The 22282-nt window shown below is 41.8% G+C and overlaps 1 protein-coding gene across 5 annotated transcripts in view; it reads left to right on the plus strand.

Annotated features, from left to right (window-relative positions):
* The first annotated feature begins 601 nt into the window (after nt 1-601).
* The window catches only part of LOC143286862 (uncharacterized), a 70706-nt gene continuing 49025 nt past the window's right edge, over nt 602-22282 (plus strand). For 4 of the 5 annotated variants that reach the window (XM_076594705.1, XM_076594707.1, XM_076594708.1 and 1 more), the window contains exons 1-8: nt 602-741; nt 2603-2706; nt 4234-4462; nt 5825-5914; nt 14228-14416; nt 15309-15588; nt 17242-17367; nt 19478-19698. In XM_076594705.1, the coding sequence (XP_076450820.1) occupies nt 4236-4462; nt 5825-5914; nt 14228-14416; nt 15309-15588; nt 17242-17367; nt 19478-19698 (1133 nt within the window). In that variant the 5' untranslated portion in view covers nt 602-741; nt 2603-2706; nt 4234-4235. The remainder of the gene's footprint in view (nt 742-2602; nt 2707-4233; nt 4463-5824; nt 5915-14227; nt 14417-15308; nt 15589-17241; nt 17368-19477; nt 19699-22282) is intronic. The other variant, XM_076594706.1, reaches the window with a different exon arrangement.

A 22282-nucleotide genomic window follows, 5' to 3' on the forward strand; every position in this document is an offset into this window, starting at 1 on the left:
TGTGGGATACATATGTTTTCTTTTACATGTACTGCAAATCACTCATCAAAGTCAGTAAATTTTTCTTTTAAATTGATGTTCATGTCAAGGAGATTTTTGAACACAATAGTATTTTGTGCAAGTTTAGTTTCGATGGGTAGTGCATTCCATATATTTGTGCAATTCTATTAGCTAATAAATTTTTCCTTGGGTTAGTATTACAGTGCTCTTTACAAATTTTCACCATTGAATTTCTTGTACTCTCATAATCTGACATTCTAAAAATATTATTCACATTGACTTCATTTTAGCAATTTAACATTTTGTATGTTTCTATTAAATCCCCTCTTAGCCTTCTACCCTTTAATGAATGCAGGTGAGGGTTAATCCTGTTGATGGGGGGAAAAAAGCAGGTATTGGAAATCTCTCTCATTAAACATTCCTCCTTAGAAAAAAGGCCTCCAACCCTCTATCTCCAGAGAAAGGGCGAGAGAGACGAGACAGACATATCAACAGACTGCTGAGGTCAACCCGACCGCATTTCAAGCAAGCCCGCCATAATCGTTTCCGGCCGAGACCTAAATACGCATGCGTGCTGGTCAGACTGACTGACATCCTCCTGGAGACGCAACAACAAATCACAGCTTACCTCTGGAGGGTGCCCCAAATATCGCCGGTCAGTGCCTGGACTCTAACTGCTCTTTCCCTGTTTATCAGGACGTCTAATTTATCCTATATGCTGTCGGAAACTACACATGTTTGGTAAGCTACCTGTGCACAGAAAGGTCGAACGCGTGTTTTAGCGAAATACTGACTCAAGATCGCTTCATTCACCATTCTTTTTTTCAGTGTTCATTAGTTTAATCTGATAGTTTAATCGACAGGAAGTTCTCACTGTTGATGTGCAGTGGGGTGCATGTTGAATGAACCAGCATTGTAAATGTACGCTTTTACCACCTAGGGAGGAAATAATATTGAGGAAATCGTTTTTAATAGCGGATGCTCCCCCACCCCCTCTGATCCATGAGAAAAGAATGCCAGCTGCTAGTATTCCAGTGATGTTAGATACGGTCATCTCAGTTTTCAAAGCTCGAGAATGTGCTGTCATATTTTACCTCCACCCTACCCTTATCAAAACCTGAACAGCTATGGATACCACAAGACAAGTTGCCGCTGCCAGGGGCTGTCCACTCGATCCATTGTTCCGCACAGCCATTGCTTGGACACAGCTGTTTGGAGTGCTTTCAAACTGCTTTTAGGGCTCCAGCTAATCCCTACAGCAAACATGGCAGAGATAGTGTTGCTGTCTTTTCATTCCTCATTTTTTTCTGTGTGTTTATTCATTCTTTTGTTTAACGTCTATCCACAGTTGTGATTTTAGACGAAAATGCATCACCTTCCCACCCCACCCATGCCCTATATCATCACTACTTTCCTTGTTCCTCTCTCCTCAGTTAGCAACAACAACAACAACAACAAAAAAAAAAGAAAAGAAAAAAAAAGAAAAGAAATTAAGCAGACAACCAGTAATATTACAACAAAGTGCCAGTGAGGCCTCTATAGTCCTAAATAAACTCTGAATCATTTCAAATACAAGTTGATTGTCCAACAAAACATTTGTAATGGAAGCAGATGGAACTGCAGATTTTGTAAATGAAAAATGTAAATGTGTTTTTAACTGTTCACATTTATACTCTCTCTCTCTCTCTCTCTCTCTCTCTCTCTCTCTCTCTCTCTCTCTCTCTCTCTGTGATATGGTCAGTTTGTGACCAGTGTCACAAATTTGGTTAAAAAGTGATTTCATGAACATTAGTTACTGTTCACTGCCTGCTACATGTGAAAATGAAGGTTTCTTGACATTCAGATATGGAAGGCACAACTTGTAATGGCAACAATTGAGTGAACATGCACACAGTTGTTGATTGAAAAGAATATTTAAACTTTCATGCCATGTTGATATGAGCCATTGTAAAACTATGGCTGTTTAAACAACCTGATCACAGTTCCTTGAATTTGACATTTGAAAAAGTAATGTAAGGGAAATAATGTTATTAAGTTTTTTTTTGTTTTAATTTTTTTTTTTTACACCTTTGCTCACATCATCCTTTCTTTTAGCAGCAATATTATTCTTTCTCTGTGTCTGTCTTTGCCTCTCTCAGTGTGTGTTTGTGTGTGTGTGTGTGTGTGTGTGTGTGTGTGTGTGTGTGTGTGTGTGTGTGTGTGTGTGTGTGTGTGTACATGTATGCATGCGTGCATGCATGTGTGTGTGTATGTGTGTGTTTGGTTTGTGTGTGTGTGTGTGTGTGTGTGTGTGTGTGTGTGTGTGTGTGTGTGTTTATGCTTTGTTTGCCATGTCTCACATTTCCTGTCATAATTGTCATTTTCATTAATCTTTCATTGTGGTGTTTGGAATATGGAAAGACAGTTGAAGGTCAGACAGTTAGAGAGAAAGAGAGGGGGAGAGACAGAGAAAGAGAGAGAGAGAGAGAGAGAGAGAGAGAGAGAGAGAGAGAGATTACGGTTTGGTTTCACAATTCAAATGATTTGTGGTTTTAAAACTTCGCATCTTTGTTGTTGTTGTTGTTGTAAAGAGACGTAGAATATTAAAAAATGTTTGTTGCAGATTTCTGGTCAAAGACAGGATCTGTCTGGAAAGCTCGGACAGAGCAATAGAACAGGAGAAAGGTGGTCCAGGTGTGACAACCTTTGCTGCCACCCTCACCTCAGGTATGACCACTTTAGTTTGGAATAGTTCACTTTGATATTAAAACAATGACACTTGCAAACACAAGGAAAAAAAAAATGAGTGGTGCTATACCATGGTGACATGTTCTCCCCGGAGAGAACACCCCTGGATTTCACACAGAGAAATCTGTTGTGACAAAAAGTGATACAATACCATGCAATGCATTGCAATACAATACAATGCAATGCAATGAATTACAATGCACTATAATACAGTACAGTATAATACAATACAATATAATGCAATACAATGCAAATCAGTGCAATACAATACAATGAACTGCATTGCACCGCAATGCAATGCAGTACAATGCAGCCCAACCTAACCCAGTGCATCCCAAACCAGCACAACACACACAAGACAACAAAATGCAACTCAGCACAATGCAATGCAATCAAATACAGTACAATGCAATACAAATCAGTACAATACCATACCATACCATACCATACCATACCATACCATACCATACCATACCATACCATATCAAACATTACCATACCATACCATACCATACCATACCATACCATATCAAACACTACCATACCATACCATACCATACCATACCATACCATACCATACCATATCAAACACTACCATACCATACCATACCATACCATATCAAACATTACCATACCATACCATACCATACCATACCATATCAAACATTACCATACCATACCATACCATACCATACCATACCATACCATATCAAACACTACCATACCATACCATACCATACCATACCATACCATACCATACCATACCACTGCAATGCAACCCAACCCAACCCAACCCAACCCAACCCAACACATACAACACAATGCAGTGCAGCTTAGCACAATGCAGTGCAGTAGAATACAGTACAATGCAATACAAATCAGTACAATGCAATACAAATCAGCACAATGCAGTGAAGTAGAATACAGTACAATGCAATACAAATCAGCACAATGTAGTGCAGTAGAATACAGTACAATGCAATACAAATCAGCACAATGCAGTTCAGTAGAATACAGTACAATGCAATACAAATCAGCACAATGCAGTTCAGTAGAATACAGTACAATGCAATACAAATCAGTACAATGCAGTGAAGTAGAATACAGTACAATGCAATACAAATCAGCACAATGCAGTGCAGTAGAATACAGTACAATGCAATACAAATCAGTACAATGCAGTGAAGTAGAATACAGTACAATGCAATACAAATCAGCACAATGCAGTTCAGTAGAATACAGTACAATGCAATACAAATCAGCACAATGCAGTGCAGTAGAATACAGTACAATGCAATACAAATCAGTACATTGCAATGCAGTGCAATATAATCCAAACTAATCTAAACGAATGCAGCCAAACCCAACACATACAACACAACACAACGCAATACAATGCAATCCAGTCCAGTCCAGTCCAATCCAATACACTACAGTACAACACAACACAACACAACACTGCTGACTGAAGCTAACAAGTAACTTGATGATGGAACAATGTTGCAGCGATGGACATCTTCAGCCCCATCAGCATGCCGACCCTGTCACGGACGCAGGAGCGAGCAGAGTTGCAGCAGCTGAATGATCGCTTCGCCGCCTATGTGCAGCGTGTGCGTCAGCTGGCCGAGCAGTCCCACCAGGTGGACTCCACGGCCATGCTCAAGTCCACCAAGACTCTGGAGGTGGAGATCCACAACCTGAAGAACATGTATGAACAGGAGCTGGACAAACTGAGGTCAGTCATCAAGATATGGAGAGAGGGAGAGAAGAAGAGAGGAGAGACACACAGACAGACAGACTTGCACAGAGAGAGACAGGGCAAGAGAGAGAGAGACAGAGAGAGAGGGGAAGAGAGAGACAAGCAGACAGACAGACTCAGAGAGAGAGAGATAAAGAGAGGGAGAGAGAACTGAAACAAAATGAAATTTTATTTAACCAGGGAAATGAGATAAGCAACTAACATGCTTTTTAACATCCCACCCTAAGGCATAAAAACAGCAAAACAGCAACAACAAACAACATGTAGATGCATTGAAATTGAAAAAAAAAGTTATTACAAAAAAAAACTTGGACACAAGAAGGGCAACAAACTGTACACATAATAAAAACAACAATCCCAAAATAATGCATTATTTGATAAACCACTAGCAGGAACCCCCCACCCCCACACACACCACACCACACCACACACACACACACACACACACACACACACACACACACACATACACACACACACACACACACACACACACACACACACACACACACACACACATACACACACACACACACACACACACACACACACACACACACACACACACACACACACACACACACATACACACACACACACACACACACACACACAGCAGAGGTAGAGAGAGACATGAATGGGGGAGGGGAGAGATGATGATGCATCAAAAAAGAATATATATTCATATTTTCAGTTATGTGTTTCTCTCATTACTATTGCAGTGTAATATCAATCACCCACTTGCTCACCTGGCCAGCCACCTACCCACCCCACTCCATTCATTCTCCTTGTCATCATTATTCACTATCCATTACATGGCCATTCCCTATACACTTGTCTTGTTTACCCATCACCCCCCACCCCCACTCCACCCCCCTGACCCCCCACTCAGACTGACTCATTCAGTCACTCGCCCATTGATAAAACTTCCCACTCACCCATCCACTTATGTATGATTGATAAAAACCTATGATTATGATTTGTCTTCATATATGTAGAGGAACAAACTTCACTAAACTGAGACAAACAACCCCTTAATTTCTTGCCCACATTCCACCATCCTTGTCCTGATCTCCAGACCTTTTGTTTTACCTGGGGTAAACTGTTGCATCTGATATTGAATCTGCCAACGTATCCATCAGTCTCAGGAGACTAAGGAATTGTGGTCTGGTTGGTGATTGATACAGCGATGGGTGTGGCGGACAGGTCTGCCTGTGAGTGTTTTCCCCGTACCAGTTCTCTGTAAACCAGATTCTCGGGGATCATGCCATTGTCCATTTTGTGCTTAGTATTGAATTTAATCATGGAGTAAAGGGGATGTGGGTGACTTGTGTGCAGGAAAGAAGTGGAGATTTGCAGTGGTGAGAGGAGCAGCCTTCATGTTCAAGTCAACAAGCAGCTTCAGTGCAGCGCAGAGCTTCAGGACAGGTGAGTATCTGTTTCTGGGTTGTTATATAGTCTGTGTGGTTAGGTGTGAAGTCTGGTTTGATTCTGGGCAGAAAGATGTATCTTTACAACCAACACCAACATATTAACTGAACCAGATTTCACATCACATGTCTGATGTATTTCTTATAAAAGCTGGGCTTGGACATCTTTTTCCAGAATCATACCAGGTGCGGATGTCAACAGCTGTATTTACAAAAATTTACTGTTGAAAGATGAAAACTACTTAACTATGTTTATAGTAATATGAAATTGTATGCCATTATTATGATTATGTGCAATTTTATATGTATTGTTTTATGGGAAGCACTCAGAGCCACCTATTTGAGTTTGTGCCATACAAGTGTTATATATTATTATCGTAACTATTATTAATAACCATCTTGCTATGCTGCTCTAGAAAAGCAGCTCATTGCTCCATGCGTACAGAATCCTTTCCAAAGATTTGTATAAAAGCACACTTGTGAATTTTTAACTCAGAGTCCGTTATAAATGCTGTTATGAATTTGTGAATTTTTAACTCAGACTCCGTTATAAATGCTGTTATGAATGTGTGATGGGGTGGTAAGGTGGGGTTAGTGAAGGTGAAGACAGGTAGAAGGTGTTAGCAGAAGAGAGTTGCAGCCAGGCAAGGTAGACTCGGGAAGGCGGTGCGCTGGTTTTCTTCTTTTATTTTCTCAATCTTCCAGGCCAGGAGAGTTTTCTCCGTCTGGCACTCGCTCACTCCTTATATTCTGTTCCACCGAACTGCAAAGCTAGCACCACGAAGTGACTCATGCAACCGGCTCTCCGCGAGCCTTGAGGGGCCAAACTTGTGTTTGTTTGACCAAATTTAGTGTGTCTGACTTTCGGCTCGGGGAACTAACATAGACATATTACATATCACACAAAACTGCAAGAGATGAGCATTTTCTTAAGCTAAACCATTTTCTACAAAAATAATGTAGTTAAAAACTGTAAACTAAAAGAGTCAATGAATGAACGAGCTTTTAACGAGTTCATATATCATTTCTGTACATTACAACAATTAATATGTCGCGATACGTAATATAATTGTAACAGTTAAGTAACTGAAAATCCTGAATTCCCAACTATATAAAAATCATCTATAGAATCTGCTCCTAGAGTAAAGATTTGTTATGTCAAAATTTAAGAGAAAACTCAATGGACAGCTCCCATGTTGGCACCGCTTGGCGGTACTTTTGGCACTTGTGATCGACAGTGAAATACTTTGTTTAAACCAACTACAACACAATTATACATGTATGATATGAATAAGACTGATAACAGAAATACAAATATCTGCAAAACACGCTATAAAATTGTCTAATTATTGTAAAAACATATTTTGCTCAAACGGCACTGATGGATTCCAATGGCTTGAAGAAGAGATAGTTTTGTGGGGCCGAAATGCTGTCAGACATTTTGTACCATCACATGCCTATAACTTAGGTGTGCACGGAAAGCGGTACACGAGAAGAAAGCTTAATCATTTACATTTTAATGCACAACCTAAATTCCACGACAACTATATTGATTTATAGAAAATGAAGGTATTTTGTATTTTTCAGCTGAGTGGATTTCAAAGATCGCACCAAAATTAATTCACATAAATATTAATTTAAAAGAGTTATAAGCATTCTGGCCAAACGATATCATTACAGTTGAGAAGTATGATCTTTCTTAAGTCCAATAACATAAAAACTATAATCTCATATACAAGAATGTGTTTATGATTTAACAAATTGATGGAAAAATCATACGGCTCCTTGTAAAGTGAGATAACTTGTGACCGATTTACCAACTTCCTCACTGACCTTCAGCAAGTCACAAAAGTCGTCTGCTAAGCTGGCCCAACGAAGATTGCAGCCAACCTGGCTACGAAAGCACACAAATACCAGTACGCTGACAATGTTGTGCATAGGATATGTGTTTTCTGTATCAATCTGCTGGAAAATGAATCTCCCTTTTAAATTTTGTTGTCCAGAATATTTCATACTTGCGAAGAAAAATAGATAGTGTACCCATGGCTGCCATGGCATTGAATCCCAAGAAAGATGCTGTGTATGCATGAGAGAAATGACATGCAGCATGTAATCTACCCTTCTGATCAAGAGTGAGGCTTAAAGACATGAAGTGACCCTCATCATGAACACAAACCAACACTAGTTGACTCAAGCCACCATGTTTTTATTTTTTTTAATTTTTACCTCAGACCTCCGCCACCTCCTCTGGTGACTTCTAGAGGTTTGTGGTCACACACTCAGGTCAGTGTTACCTTTCATGTCATTTTTATCGATCCGCGAACTCACTCGACGCGATCCGCGTTTTCTCGGCCCTGCCAGTCGGCAGTGTACGAGTCGATCTCCTCTATCTCTTTACCATACCCACAGTTGCACCAATGGAATGGCCACAATCCCTTGGGGACAACAACAACAAAAAAAAAAAAAAAAAAAAAAAAAAAAAGGCAGCTTGTCTTGGATCCGCACGTTAGACTGGGCCATATGTGCGATGCGTCCGTGGTGGCGGCCGTGACATCGGATCACGCGACCCCCCACGCGGCTTGCCTCGACCGTCTCGGATCCAATAGCGACCGAGGCGTGTAGGGATGCCCTCCCCTGGTGTAGGGAGGAAGGTGGACCACTAGGGGACACGCTTGCCCATACGCGTGCACCCCCCTCCTTGTCCGGATCACCCGATCCAAGGGAGGCAACCCCTGCTTCGGCACCCTTGTCGGTGACTGCCGCAGTTATTTCCCTTGCACCGGCACTGCTCCTCGCCTTCTCGCGGTGATGACCCCATTTGCCACACCGCCGAGTGCTGCTGTTTCCCATCCACTAATGGTGTCTCAGCAAGCTACTCAACTAAACAATCAGCAACTCATCGCTAAACTTGCTGCAGCAATTATGCACCACTCTGCCTTCTGGTGCGGCGCCTTGCGCCCACAGAGCAGGTACGTGCACGCCCCATTGGAACTTTGGCAGTGTTGGATTCTTCTGCCCCATTGCCTAACTCTGCTGTTTCCCAGACTGATATTGGCACTTCCACGTTGGAGTACCTCTTATATCATGTCATATATCAATATCAAGGCGTGCAAGCCTGACAAGGCCTTTTACCCGCTTGAAGTGGGGAAGAAAAAGAGAGTCCCCACGTATGTCTGTTGCATTTTTCAACATTGAGTGCGCAGTGCCTGAAAAATCAGAAAATATGTAAATGAGTTTTGTTTTTAAGTTTTCACAATGAATATCAAGATAATTCTTAAATGTATTAATAACTCGATCCTGCCTCTCGGCAGTGCTCGGGCCGATCTTGTCTATCACTTTATCCGTCAACACACAACTGACAACCGAACGTCGGTCCTCTCGCAGGAGCTATTCGCGAGATTGGACCGCCGTTCAGCAACAGGGGGATGCACATCCCACGGCAAGCCGACGGACTTGTCACCCCCTCGTCCACGACGCCCATAACACTGGATTACGGCGCCGTCATGCTACATGCCCCGACCGTCTCGCGTCCGATGGCGACCGATTCGGGTTGGGATGCCCACGGCACAAAGGGACATTATAATTATTCCCCTTGCGCTCGTTTTCACCTGTGTCGGTTACGGTGGCATCGAACCACGGACTCTCACACACAACATGACACTCCTCCCTGTTCAGCGAGGGCACGTCGCACAAGGGGGATATGTGCTCTAAAGACACCTTCCTTTTCGACGATTTTCGGCGCCAAGGGAGGCAACTCCACATTTGTAACCTAGGCGCTTGAAGCTGTGGTTAGTTTCGCCGACACAGCACATCACTCCTGCCCCCCGTGCTGTCCACCAACGATGTTTTCTTTCGGTTTCTCATTGGGTCCTCATGCCCAGTCAGGGACTTTACACATCTTTGCATAGCAACTGCACTTTTCTTGCTGTTTCTCAGGCTATTGGCCACAGGAAATGCATCACAATATTTCCCCTTCTATCCATTTGATTTATTATCACAAGCAACAATCACGAAATATATATATATATATACATATTAAAAAAAAAAAAAAAAAAAAAAAAATCTATATATATGTATATATATATACATATATATATATATATACACACACACATATATACATATATACGAGATATATTGCTACATTCAGCCACATTCTGCTTTCACTTATAGATGCGTACTTATCCATCGGTATACACATGTGTATGTGCTTATGGGATAAGTTCAGACGACTTTCATATTAACATGTACAATTATATTTCTATCTCTGTTCATTGACATCTATTCATTGAGATTCCCTACATAGCAATATAGGCACACTTGCATTTGCGGCCTTCTGTTCACAATGCCCAGAACTCTCTGCCTCTACGTACTGGCACTTTATTCATATGCGTATGTACATCTCATATGTAGGTGCATGGACAGATTCCTTTCCATTGATGATTATGCACACTTACCCACTTACTTGGGTATATCTGTGCACGCTACATGTATGCTTATACAGCCGCTTATTTCTTGTGTTTCGATCTCTTGTCATTGGCATACTTCTGACATCATCACTTGAGCTGATGGAAGTTTTTATTCCCTCGGCACATACATGTATTCATTGTCATAAATTCATCCCTACCTTGCTTTTGGAGGACGACTGCACTCACAAAAATAAAATAAAATAATAATAGCCTCATTCACGCCTGAATGTATGCTCCTTCACATTTCAGTAGGGGTTGGTCCTTTGGGATCCACACACACCCCCTTCACACCCACAGGGCTAAGAATGCCTCTCTTGGTGCAAGGACGGACAAGGCAACCCAACTCATTTGCCTGCAACAATCACCCATAAGGCTGGAGATGCACAAGGAAGGATGAGGCAGTCCAACTTAGAGGTGCCACTCTGGACACACATGCCTTTCATTCCTTCCAAGTTTGTAAGGCATCCCTTCTTTCTCCCCTTGCCTAAAACAACCCTTGGTTTGCACCACTGTGATTGTGACAAAAGCTCCACACAGGCCCTACATCCTAGCCAGCCTTCCCATGAAGAGGTGTCTATCCTGCCTTACAAGTTTTAGCAGACCCAAAAACTGCCCACTGGGCAGGAGACAATCACCCTCAGCCCATCTCTTCTACTCCTCTCTAGTAGCAGAAGGCCTGGGTCATAATTGTTTTACTCTACATTTGGGAGAAAGGCATATTGACGAGGACGGATGCGTCCCACAAAGCACAACGAACCGTCCATTAGCCACAGGGGTGTACCTTTCTGCCCACTCATACCAGCACGGCAGATGCCGCATTCAAGCACATCAGTTCACCCCATCACCTTGCTTGAACACAAATCCAGCATCAACGTCTCAAACAATTGGCATTTGAAAGCACTTTCTGCACTTAGTCTCCCCTGCCCGATCCTTTCGGCCTCTACACACAACCACTGCTGTGGTTACAGATGGCCATTCCTCCTCAAGCACTGTCTTTCCAATGAGACACTTCCAGAGGTTTCTAGCCTAGGCAGGCTATCCCATCATGGAGCCCCAGCCTTCGGTCAAGGGCCTGTCAGAGGATGACTTTGTTGTCACTTCGGAAGCAAGCACCATGTCTTTCTGACACACGGTTGCACCACAAGACCCCGTCAACTCTTTCCGGCTTCCTTACATTGCAACATAATCTGCATGGTGAACACCTTCGTCCCTGAAGCACACAGCAGCTGTTTCCTGATTTACCCATGCTGATTGGTGTCCTTCTAGGAACAGTATATGATAATCAGTCGTGTACGACAGTCTCCATCAGAACAGCAGAGGAGGCATCTGCTGTCCAGTCTATTCGGGCTGGAATTCGATTATACAATTTATAGTAGAGAGTGTTTTGCCCAAGTTGCATCCCCGGTCCCTCAATCAAGAGGGCCTTAGGACTCATCATTGGGACGGTTCAAAAAGGCTACCTAGGCCTAAGGCTACAGCACTAAGTCCCAGTGCAATTTGACTTCTAGTCTGAGAGACATAGTCATTCATGAAAGACTAAGCTGCAAATGATTTCCCTTTGCAATTAAGAAACCACTGATAATACAGCTCTCACCTTGCAGTTGGCCATACTAAAAACGTATGTCAGATCAGTGCCTTGATGTCAATAGCCAGTACAACACATCTTGAGCCACTTACCTCCCTGCCCCGCCCTGCTCCATCCCAGACTCAGTGCGCACCACTCACAGCCAGAGGCCTGTCATGGATCCGGTCCCCTTTCTCACTAAAGAACCTTCAGCAAAAATTTTCCCCATGGAAGCCCTCTTCCATTTGGGAATTCCACCACAGAATGAGACTCAGTGGCCTGTGGGCACATGAAATGCACTTCCACAGCCTGATCCAACCCAGCCATTGACTGCCGACAACTTTCTGCAGGTTACTCCAACATGCCACACTCAGGCAGAGAAGCCACCAAGCCTTCCGTATGTCCCTTCGTGATGGTACCTACCTGGGCAATTACACAACCCTGTCCCAGAGACACCAGGGACATCAAGTCTTTTGTTGCTAAATGTCTGCCATTCTATGCATAGACAACATACCAGTGCTGTCATTTTTTGACAACGTCAAAAAAGGGGGGAGGGGCAGAGGGGGGGGAGTGCCCATCGCCTATCAGCTCGCATGGAGGAGCTCCACAGATCTGGCTGTCATGCCTGAGGCAGGCCCAACACGGTGACCTACCTCTGTCTCATGCCACAGTTTCCTTCAAACACAAAAACCACTTCCACTATCGGCCCACAAATCCGTTGTGGAATCATCAGATCAAACCACATGCGCACCTCCTTGCATTGACGCTCATCCGTGCTCATCCGCTCAGCTGTGGTCCACAGACCTCCCCCACAATACAGCTGTGGACCTCTGTCTTCTTTACCCGCACTAATGTCCTTAGGCGACACAGTACACTCTACTTTCGTCAAATTCTACTTGAGGGACACCTATCGCCTTAGGGATAATGACTCTTCGACTTCTACCAGAGAGATGTCGCACGCCTGCGGGTTGATGGCGCAAGAGCCATCGCTTCTGTGGTAGCTGCACAACAGACCATCACAGCACACAGACAGTAGAACAGGTGAGCCCTCCACCTTGTCGCGCTATTCTGCACTAGTTGGGTCACGGTTAAGTATGTGTAATTAAAAGGAAATTTTCTATCTAAAATTACGTTTAAATAACATACTTACCGTGACCCAAATTTAAGACCCTCCCGTCCTCCCCGCTTCCTGTTCTCCCTGCTTGCTGCGCTGGTGATGGCATATTGCCGTCAAAAGAGGGCGATAACCAGCGGGACAAAGGGGAGGTTACCTACTTCCGGGAGGTTATCGGCCGTAGTTTCGTCTGCTCCGCATAGGCGGATAGTAGTTTGCACAGGACAGGAATGTCAGACCCCTGCCGGAGTCTGCACTAGTTGGGTCACGGTAAGTATGTTATTTAAACGTAATTTTAGATAGAAAATTTCCTTTTGCATCGTTTGGGGGTCCCAGAATGGAAAGAGTGGTTCTCTGACTGGCATAAACAGAATAAATGCATCATTGCAGATGGTTTTTGGGACCTGCCAAGATAGCTACATATTTGTCTAGCGACTGAATCTGTGTGAAAATTAAGTACAATAATAACTCGGAAAATAGAGTCCAAAAGCACTGAAAATGTGTTACAATGTCTTCTGATGGTGAAATCGTTTCAGCTTGGCATGAAAATTTCCTTTGGAATAGGCCCCTGAATTTAGAATACAGAAAAACTAAGTTACCTTTTGTTGTTGTTGTTGCTGTGCGGGTGCATTAGCTGAATGGTTAAAGTGTTGGATTTTCAACTTGAAAGTCCCAGGTTTGAATCTCGGTAACGGTGCCTGGTAGGTAAAGAGTGGAGATTTTTCTGATCTCCCAGATCAACATATGTGGAGACTTGCTTGTGCCTGAACCCCCTTCGTGTGTTTGCGCATGCAGAAGATCAAACACACATGTTAAACATCCTGTAATCCATGTCAGCGTTCGGTGGGTTATGGAAACAACAACATACTCAGCATGCACACCCCTGAAAACGGAGTATGGCTGCCTACATGGTGGGGTAAATAATCAAAACGATCATATACATAAACTGTTCCATGTGTGAGTGTGTATGTGTGTGTGGCTGAAACCTGATTGAATGACACAGGAAACGAATGATGAGCGCCCAATGGCAGCCATGGGTCGGTTCTACCCAGGTTGCTAGCCTGTTGTGCAAATGGACCTGTGTTTGTGAAGCGCCCAGAACTTGGTCTCTGACCAAGGATAGACACTACCTAAATATGCGTATCATTCATTGTGTGAACACAGACTGAATGTGGAGACAGCCAAGAACAGCAAGCTGCAGGATGAGGTTAATGCCTACCAGAGCAGGGTGTCTGGTCTGGAGGCAGAGATCCAAGACCTGAGGATAGCGTCCACCAGACCTCAGGCTGATGTGGACCGGCTGCAGAGGAACATTGAGAACCAGACACGTGAGATGGAGACATGGAGACACAGGTGTGTATATGCGGCGTTGGGAGTGGGTGGGTGGGGGATGGGGTGTTTGTGTGTGTGTGTGTGTGTGTGTGTGTGTGTGTGTGTGTGTGTATGTGTGTGTGTGTGTGTGTGTGTGTGTTTAATTTCATTTTAATTAAAAAATTTTTTTTTTCAAATATTGACATCATTCATGATTTTAGAATATGACTTTATAAAATCAGCTCTGTAACTGGCAGCACACACACACATACACAACTCTCAGTTTGATAATCTGATCTGTTTGATTTTTTTCCATGATCATGTAAGTCACTGCATTACCAGTCTGTATTACATATATATATATATATATATATATATATATATATAGATATAGATATATATAGATATGGATATAGATATATATATAGAGAGATATCTAGCTATCTATCTATCTGTCTATCTCTCTGTCTATCTATCTTGTGTGTGTGTGTGTGTGTGTGTGTGTGTGTGTGTGTGTGTGTGTGTGTGTGTGTGTGTGTGAGAGAGACAGAAGCCAGGCTAGATGACACATGCAACAAACAAAACAAATGATGTGCTCCTGAAGTCAGCACTCAGTTGGCTTTCCCAGGTAGACAACCTGTTGAGCCAATGTTTGTAAACTGCTTGGAGCTTGGTCTCTGATGGAGGATAGGCACTACAAAAGTATTGTTATCACTCAATCACTCAGTCAGTCTGTCGACTAACCAACCAACCAACCACCAATCAATGAACCAACCAACCAATCAGTCAATTAATCAATCAATCAAAAATCAATAAATCTGTCCCCAGGTACGAACACGAGCAGACTGCATGACAGGAGGCAGAGAAATGAACCAACCAACCAACCAATCAGTCAGTTAATCAATCAATCAAAAATCAGTTTGTCTGTCCCCAGGTACGAACACGAGCAGGTTGCACGACAGGAGGCAGAGAACAAGATCCAGCAGCTGATGCAGAAATACGAGTTCAACGACAAGGTGAACAATGAGCGGGTGGGAGAGCTCAACACGCGCATCGAGTCATCTGCCGCCACAATCCTCAGCCTGGAGGCCAAGATTCGGGACCTCAGCAAAGCTGATATCTCTGTGTCAGAATTGTTGAAACAAGTGCGGGATTCGGCTGAGGCTGAGCTGAAGAAGTTTCAGATAGAGTCTGAAGAGCAGTACAATAGAAATGTAAGCCAACTGTTTGCATTTTTGTTTTTGTTTTGTTGTGTTTTGGTTTTTTGAAATTTTGTTTTTATAAGAGATGATGAAAATGATGATTTATATATATATATATCTTCAGATAAAGGTCACAGGCCCATAGTGAAGGGGGTCACATTGAATGAGGATAAATTTAAAAAAAAGTAAGATGATGGCCGGCCTTCTCAAATATCTGTTAGACAGACTCCAATGAATTCAGAATAATGCTGCCAGACTCATTTGCAGAGCTTCTAAATTTGACCATGTTTCTCCTCTCCATCAGTCTCTCCACTGGTTGCCTTTTCTGATGGAATAGACTATAAGCTATCCACTCTGACCTTTTCTGCAGTCAACGGATCTGGCCCCAAGTATCTTTCTGAACTCCTCCATATCTATACCCCGTCTCGCCAGCTCTGTTCTTCCTCTGATACTCGACTTCTCAGGATACCTCACGTCAGAAGTAAGACCTATGGACACAGATCGTTTTCTTTTCAATCGCCAAAGACGTGGAACAAGCTCCCTGATAACCTCCGTCATTCTGATTCCCTCGCATCTTTTAAATCTCGTCTCAAAACTCACCTTTTCCCTCAGCAATAAGTCCAATTGTGACAGGTCCACTTCCTTTGCGTTAGCTGTGCTTGACTATGTGTATGTGTACATAACTACATGCATGTATATGAATGTGTATTGTGTGTGTGTGCGTTTATGTAAGTTTGTGCCTGCCTATGTGTGCATATGTGTTAGGGTAGCTGTTAGATACACATGTATTGTTAAAATGTATGTATGCAGTGTGTGTGTGTGTGTGTGTGTGTGTGTGTGTGTGTGTGTGTGTGTGTGTGTGTGTGTAGTCACATTTTGGTGTGTGTATGTAACATAGATGTAATGTTTTATGTTAACAAAGCGTTTTTGTAAAGCACCTAGAGCAGATTTCTGGATAGTGTGCTATATAAGTATCCATTATTATTATGATGATGATGATGCAATAAATTAAACATCACAAATCAACCAACATAATATTCAGCAACAATCAGAAATTAATAACTCATAATCTCTTCAATTCTTCAAAAATATATCTTACTCTATAATAGAAATATCACATATCAGTATTGCACAAAATCATTGCCCATTACCAGCAATGGTCAACAATATTGTGCAGTGCTGGTAACAGGAAGGGAACCTGTGTGCATCAACAGTAATGGGCAGGAAGTGGGCAGTGTCCGTCACTTATGGAAAGTGTCATTCAGCACCTATGTGAAACTGGAAGACATTGACAAGATTTATCACATATTGAAAGGCTTGCATGACACTGGCCTTGATAAAGAAGATGCTGATGTGTGTGTGTGTGTGTGTGTGTGTGTGTGTGTGTGTGTGTGTGTGTGTGTGTGTGTGTGTGTGTATCGGGGGTATGTTTGCCCACAGGAGGGAAGGATGGAGGGGAGTGGGGGAGGGCGGGTGGGGAGGGAGACAGGAGTTGAAGGAAATCATTCTTCTACATGTGTGCATCTGTGTGTGCTTCTTTAGTTCTTATGAGTGTGTGGGTTGTGATGATGGTGGTGCTAGTTGTAGTTGTCATGGTGGATGGCACAATACATCATCATCATCATCATCATCATCATTAAAGCTGTGTTGGTTGTGCGCACACAGCTGACGGCCCTGAAAGCCCAGCTGGACAGTGAGGCCAAGGGGAGAGAAGAGCTGGTGACGGAGCGCACACAGCTGAGGGGCAGTGTGGGGGAGCTGAAGGCCAGGATTCGCAGCCTGGAGGGACAGGTGGGACCCAAACACACACATCCTATGCTAGTCTCACACCAACAGACAGACAGCCACACACATCCTATGCTAGTCTCACACCAACAGACAGCCACACACATCCTATGCTAGCTTCACACCAACAGACAGACAACCACACACATCTTTCACTAGCTTCACACCAACAGACAGCCACACATATCCTATGCCAGCATCATACCAACAGACAGCCACACACATCCTATGCTAGTCTCACACCAACAGACAGCCACACACATCCTATGCTAGTCTCACACCAACAGACAAGCACCAAGTGGAAGTCAGAAAACCAACTGGCAGAATCTATGCCAGAAATTTTCACCAGCTGCAGACTCAAATCTCAAAAAGTCATTTTACAGAAAAGAGTCATCATCTTCGAGTTAATTCTTCAACATTGGTGAGCTGCCATTTCTGCATTCACTCATATTTGTGAGTAGGCTTTTATGTGTATGATCATTTTCACCCCGCTGTGTAGGCAGCTATACTCCATTACAGAGGGTATATATGTTGAGTGCATTCATATTTCCATAGCCCACTGAACACACATGAATTTCTGGATCTTGAATGTATGTAATTGATATTCTGCATATGTATACATACAAAGGGGTTTAAGGCACTAGTAGTCCTTGCCGTTGCAAAATATTCTTGTATCTTGTTTCTGGACTTTTCATGCCCACAGGTAGTTAATAAAATATCCTGTTAACTCTTTCACCACCATAAGCGACCTCAGTCAACCAGACAGTGCACCGCCATAGGCGACTTTTGTCGACATCGAGGGGTCATGTATTCAGGACCATTTTTCACATTGTAACAAAGCTTGACAGCTGAAGCTAGTTTCCAATGACTCACCTCTGCCTCCTGACCCAGTTTGAAGTGAACAAGTCCACTGTGTTGTTTTGACATGAACCGAAGCCTGTGACTGAAAGCCTTGTTTCTAAAATAATCAGCACTGGGGAGTGCTTTTCATTCAGAAACTTGGTGATGAAAGAGTTAAAATGTACCTGGTGTCTTGTACCAACAGGTGGATAATAAAATGTCCTGTTAAAGTGGACCTGGTGTCTTGTACCAACAGGTGGATAATAAAATGTCCTGTTAAAGTGGACCTGGTGTCTTGTCCCAACAGGTGGATAATAAAATGTCCTGTTAAAATGTACCTGGTGTCTTGTCCCAACAGGTTGATAATAAAATGTCCTGTTAAAATGTACCTGGTGTCTTGTCCCAACAGGTGGATAATAAAATGTCCTGTTAAAGTGGACCTGTTGTCTTGTCCCAACAGGTTGATAATAAAATGTCCTGTTAAAATGTACCTGGTGTCTTGTCCCAACAGGTTGATAATAAAATATCCTGTTACAATGGACCTGGTGTCTTGTCCCAACAGGTTGATAATAAAATGTCCTGTTAAAGTGGACCTGGTGTCTTGTCCCAACAGGTGGATAATAAAATGTCCTGTTAAAATGTACCTGGTGTCTTGTCCCAACAGGTTGATAATAAAATGTCCTGTTAAAATGTACCTGGTGTCTTGTCCCAACAGGTGGATAATAAAATGTCCTGTTAAAATGTACCTGGTGTCTTGTCCCAACAGGTGGATAATAAAATGTCCTGTTAAAATGTACCTGGTGTCTTGTCCCCACAGGCGGATAATAAAATATCCTGTTAAAATGGACCTGGTGTCTTGTCCCAACAGGTTGATAATAAAATATCCTGTTACAATGGACCTGGTGTCTTGTCCCCACAGGCGGATAATAAAATATCCTGTTAAAATGGACCTCATGTCTCGTCCCAACAGACAGATGATGAAATATCCTGTTAAAAAGGACCTGGTGTTTTATCCGCACAAATAGATGATAGAATATCCTGTCATAATGGACCTTGCGTCTCATATCTACAAGCAGATGATAGAATATCCTGTTAAAATGGACCTTGCGTCTCGTCCCCACAGATGGATGATAGAATATCCTGTTAAAATGAATCTTGCATCTTGTCCCCACAAGTGGATGATGAAATATCCTGTTAAAATGAATCTCGCATCTTGTCCCCACAAGTGGATGATGAAATATCCTGTTAAAAAGGACCTGGTGTCTCCTCCCCACAGGTGGCCAACCTGGAGCACCAGAAGCAGACACTGGAGGACGCGGTGGCAGTGGAGCGGAACAGGGCAGCTGACAACGCTCGCTCCCTGGAACAGAAGCTGCGCGAGGTGCAGGACCTGCTGGTGGTGAAGATGAGGGAGGTGACCATGGCCCGGGAACACAACATCCCCCTCAAGGCCGAGATCGAGGCCCTCAAGGTCCTGCTGGAGGAGGAGGAGAAACGGTCAGGAGGGGTTATTATCGTTATCATTGTCGTTATTATCATTATTATTATGACTATTGTTATCATCATTATCATCATTATCAATATCATCATTATTATCATTATTATTATTATTGTTATCATCATCATCATCATTATCATAATTGTTGTTGTTGTTGTTATCATCATCATCATCATTGTTATAATTATGATGATAATAATAATAATAATAATAAATTATTATGATAATTATTACTGTTGTATTACCATCATCATCATCATCATTATTATTGTTATTATTATTGTTGATTCTTATATAGTGCCTATTTTTGGTCAGAGATCACACTCTAAGCGCTAAATGATGGTGATAATAATAACAGTAATAATAATGGTAGAAATAATAAGAGTAGTAAAACTTATATGGTGCCCATCTTTGGTAAAAGATAAAAATCTAAGCACTATGTGATACCGCTACTACTACTACTACTTGTGATGATAATAATAACAATGGCAAGAAGAAGGAGAAGAATGATTTTTCAGAAATTTATTTTCATAAAGTTGACTGTTTCTGGAATACAAAGTCTGTAAGAGATATTGTTTTTCTGTTTAAAAATTTTTTTTTTTTGATGTATCTTTATGAAATATATATTGATGTTGTTTCAACTAAATCATTATCACAAAAGGATAGAAGACTGAGTGATCTCAGTTATTATATTTATCTATCCATCCATCCACCCATTTTATGTATTTGTCTATGTATATATCTATTTATCTTCATTGATTTTCTACACACACAATTCGAAAGGATTGAATTGAATAAATTTTATTTTCTGAGGTTGATAGAGTAAGCAAGATAGCACTTTCACCCAGCCCTAGAAAGGGAAACAGTAAAATAATACAAAAAGGGGAAATCATCATATTAATACACCATGCATATTATAAGTCATGATTACATGAATAGTAATTTTGCATTCCCATCACTACTTAGCTGAATGAGAATGAGAGCAGATGATTTAAGAGGGGGTGGGGGGAGAGTGATGGAGGGGGAGAGAGGGAAAGAGGGTGAGGGAAGGGGAGAATGAGAGAACGCTGAACACTGAACACTTTGATGTCAATAGCTTTACAGCCCTAATGACATGGGGGTTCATAATGCAAATAACAACATGCATCAATAGTAATAATATTGATGAAAACCAAAGCCAAAATGAAATTGATCAATCTGTGCAACAAAGTGCAGTTCGACCATCCATTCAAAGTAATGGCATGTAGTGAGAAATAAAAACAAAAACATATATCAATGTATAACATAAATATTTTCCATATGAGAATCACAACACAGATTTCAATTTTCACAATGAGCAACACCTGATACTATTTTATTATTGTTGTTTTTTTCATCGCATGTTATTCGCTTCGGCAGTATATTTTGCAAGTGACTGTAGTGAAGTTTCCTGATTTAGATTAAGCACTCCAAAAATATCTTCATTCTTTGCTAAATTTGTTTTAAATACAACACATTTTTCTCGAATATCGTCATAAGCTTTACAACTAAACAAAAAATGTAATTCATCCTCCTTTGAATGACCGCACATCGGACAAGGGGAGAGTAATGAGGGCTCAGTCTGAAACCACTTTTCATAAGCATTCATCCCAATCGTTCTCGTTCTAAATCTGGCGAGACTTGTTCGGTGCCACTTGTTTGTCACGACTGTGATATATTTTTCTGTTTGAAATATACTTTTAAAACTATAAAACCATCTATATTTCTCAGTGCTTTCCATTTTACAGTGCCAATTCTGTTTATATGAAGCAATTAGCCTATCTTTGAATTCTGAAACAAATCCTTCTACACATCCAACTCCCTGACACATCCACACAATCCCAAATCCATTTACAGTTAATGTCTTCTTTACAAAATATACCCAGTTTTCCTTCCCTCTCTCATGTTCATTTACTAACATTTCATACGCCTGCTTACATAATCTCGATGTGGGTAGCCTTATTAATTTTAACCAGTATTTTATACATTTCACACATGATTTAATATATAATGGGTATCTACCACTTTCTCCATATAATACAGTATTTGAAGCATGTAATGGAACTTTAAAAAACGTTTAATAGCTAATGTATGTACTTTTTCTAAATCTTTGATATCAGAAAGTCCCCAAATTTCGGCACCGTATGTTATCATTGGTTCTATCTGAGTATCAAAAAGTTTCCAAAATATGTATAAATCTATCGAGCCTAACTTATGTAAACACCTTAAGATTTCTATAACCCCCTTCTTCCCCTTTCTACAGATCTCTGCTACTGTCCTTGTCAAACTCAGCTTAGTTGTAAAAATCATACCAAGATATTTATAAGCATTAGTTACCTTCACTTCATCAGTTCCATAGTGCCATCTTTCATATCTAGATAGGTAACCACCTTTTCTAAACACAACTACATTTGTTTCTCAAGATTAACTTTTAAAAATAATCTATCTGCTTATTGCTTTAATATATTCAGCTGATTTTGAAGTCCTATAGCCGTGTCAGACAAAGGGAGAATGAGAGAGAGAGAGAGAGAGAGAGTACAAGACATGAAAAATAATACATGTCAA

Source organism: Babylonia areolata, chromosome 10 (genome assembly GCF_041734735.1).
Source record: "Babylonia areolata isolate BAREFJ2019XMU chromosome 10, ASM4173473v1, whole genome shotgun sequence".
Classification (NCBI taxonomy): Eukaryota; Metazoa; Mollusca; class Gastropoda; order Neogastropoda; family Buccinidae; genus Babylonia; species Babylonia areolata.